The sequence below is a fragment of the Oryzias melastigma genome, linkage group LG11, assembly GCF_002922805.2.
Source record: "Oryzias melastigma strain HK-1 linkage group LG11, ASM292280v2, whole genome shotgun sequence".
In the NCBI taxonomy this organism is placed as follows: domain Eukaryota; kingdom Metazoa; phylum Chordata; class Actinopteri; order Beloniformes; family Adrianichthyidae; genus Oryzias; species Oryzias melastigma.
In genome coordinates, this window is record NC_050522.1 from 9,388,188 (window position 1) to 9,391,092 (window position 2,905).

At 36.3% G+C, this 2,905-nt stretch overlaps 1 protein-coding gene across 1 annotated transcript in view; it reads right to left on the bottom strand.

Annotated features, from left to right (window-relative positions):
* Positions 1–614, bottom strand: part of LOC112136509 (biotinidase-like) — a gene marked incomplete in the record, with an annotated part of 5,175 nt that extends 4,561 nt beyond the window's left edge. The window contains 1 exon segment of the mRNA XM_024258238.2: positions 216–614. Coding sequence (XP_024114006.1) covers positions 216–416 — 201 coding nt within the window.
* Between the last annotated feature and the right edge of the window lie 2,291 nt (positions 615–2,905).

Genomic DNA, 2,905 nt, shown 5'->3' on the forward strand with positions numbered 1-2,905 from the left:
TGTATAAATATAATAAAGTCATACCTGGAACAAAAAGTGCAACTTTTCTAAAGTTTTTTTTATGTTTTTTGTGGATTTTAGCACTCTTTAGAGTATTTTGTAGGTAAATTATTCAAAAAATAATTTGATAGCAAAAATAATTTATTAAAAAGAATTTCGCATTTTTCTTGTATTTTGTGAATTATTTTAGATTTTTTAGAATGATAAAGCCATACCTGCTGTGCGGCGCGCGCGGCCTGCTCTTCGTACACATCCAGGTTTTTCGTCATGTGCTGCAGGGCTTCATGGCGGGTCACGGGGACCCGGGGGTCTGGGTTTAAGATGACCCTGTGCTCGAACACGGCTGCAACATACGAATCTCCAACAGTCTCTGTTGGACTGCTAAAAAGACCGACAAAAAACACTAGGAGCAGCATAGTGCTTCAGGTGAAAATGAATCTTGTGTTCTGGTTAAACTTCAGCACGATGAAGTCATTGAGTGATAAGACGCAGAGATGGTGAAATATTCTCCTTCAGAGTTAAATTTAAAACCAAAAGGTAGACTTTTCATTTCTGTCATAACCCGAAGCACCTAAATGATGTGAAAATTATTTTTAAGCGGAAAAGAATTAAATGCAAACAAGAATGTCACAAAACCAGAATCGTTGTTCAGGTTTTATTTTGAAATCACAAAACGGAAGTAAACAGTATTTAACCCGGACGTACTTGTTAGTTGCTCTTTTGCAGAGGACTGAGTTTCGATTAATTTGTTGACTAGTTTAAGACAACAAATATTTACTTTTTGTCATCTTTATTCCAATATGATGTGTTATTCCAGGTAAACAGCCCACTGTACATCATTTATTCTTATTTTAAACTGAACACATGACCGCTAGCACCCACGTTGCAACAATGTCAACGGAGCCGGAGGTCGCCCCGTCAAAAGCCAGTCAATTGATAAAGAACTGCTGGAGCTGTCGGATCATCTCCGGCGGAGGACTGTTTCTGTCCGGGGCTTATGTCTTTAACGCTGCACGGAAGGTGATGCGGCAGGGGGCTCCCATCTCCATCGGGACCGTGGCGCAGATTACATTCGCCGCATGTGAGTGAGACCTGCTTCGGTTCTGGTTCCGAGCTGCTTCCCGCGGATCTGTACTGGAATGAACTCTGTGTTTATCTTTCAGGTTTGGCCTCTTGGGGGATCGTTATCCTGGCTGACCCAGTGGGAAAGGCGACGAGAAAGGCATGAACTGTACGGCAACTGTTAAAGGACAATTTTAACTCCAAAGTGTCTTTAGACTGACAGAAAAAAATATACTAGATTAATCATTGTTGTGACTTCATCAGACTCTGAAAATGCTGCTTGAAACTTGTTGTTCATCATCCAAATGTTGATTTTAATCCGTGTCTGCAGATCACATAAAATAATGTGAGCTCCAGTGTGTCAACATCTACAATATTGAAGCTGAAATACAATTATTTATAAATTGAACCGCAAATCATAGCAGTTGATTATATTTGTTCTTCTTTTTAAAAATAAAGGTTGATGCATCCTCATTCTTGTTTGCTTAACATCAGAAAAACTAGATTCCTTGTTCAGGAAAAATGACTCACAACTTCATTTTTTGATCATCTTTTGATCTATTGTAAAAGTGTTCCCAGTGGTCGAAATGACAATTTTGCTATTTGAAGCCAAAATCAAAACACTTTTGTGGTTTTCTAGGACAGTTTTTTTGTCCTGCAGTGGCAAAAAATTCACCTCTGAGTTGTGGGTGGTACCGTCAGTGCAGAGCAAGCCCATCCCCACTTCCCATCCCTGTTGCTGAGAGCTCTCTGTTTACACTCTCTCTCACTAGCTCACAGGCCTTTACACCCCAACCTAGTAACATGCAATATCAGAGCTATCCAGATGTGTAGTTTTAAATCCAGATTCCAGTTTAAACGAAAACAAAGACGTTCATGGATCTACTGGTCTGCAAGTGGATGCATCAGATTGGAGCAGAGCTGGAAACTAGTGGCCCGCAGTGTATTTTATACACTTCATCTGCCCCTAATTCTTTACAACTTGAATAAAGAAATAAAGTAATTTAAACCTTTTTTTGTTTTTTAATGCCCTCCTGTACGAACCGGTCCCGGATAAGCGGAAGAAGATGGATTGATGGATGTCCTCCTTTAGAAAAATACCACAAGAACAGGGAATCTTTAAATATGAAGCCTTCAAACCAAATCTTTGTTAGAGTCCAACATAAAATTCTGACTTGGTTTGTTAAGTTTTTTTCAGTTATTTATCTAAAGGTGAAAAAGACATTCAAAAAGTAGACTTAAGACTAATTGTACTTTAATAATATAGAATAATAAATAAATAATAAAGAGTAAAAAAAATACTTTAAATATTACCTTGAAAACATATGGTTTTTATTTAAAAAAATATATAGAATCAGTTCATAAAATTTTAAGAAACCTGATTATTTCAGGTATGAAAAGACAAATAGGAATCAAATATTGTAAATAATATAAGTCACCGTATTAAGTCTTTTTCCAATGAGATTGAATTATAAACAATGTGTTGAGTTAAATAAGGATGGATGATGCTGGATTCAAACTTATTAAACATACTATTTTTCAAAAACATCTTCTAGTTTAAAAATAAAAATCAATTTCCTAGTGATATTTAAAAATTATAGGGGTACTATAGCACACACTTTTAATCTGACTTGTGATGTCATCAAAAACACTGTGTGCAAATCTTGTATTACAATAAATAAAAATGTTAGCAAAAGTTAGAATGAGGTATGCTAAAGTCAAAGTTCTTTTGAGTGCAATTTTTACTTAAATCTGCATGTTTGTTTGATGTTTGTGAAACTGCAGACAATCATAAATAAAAGCCCAGATCTCTACAAAAACAAGAACGACATGAACCTGCAGG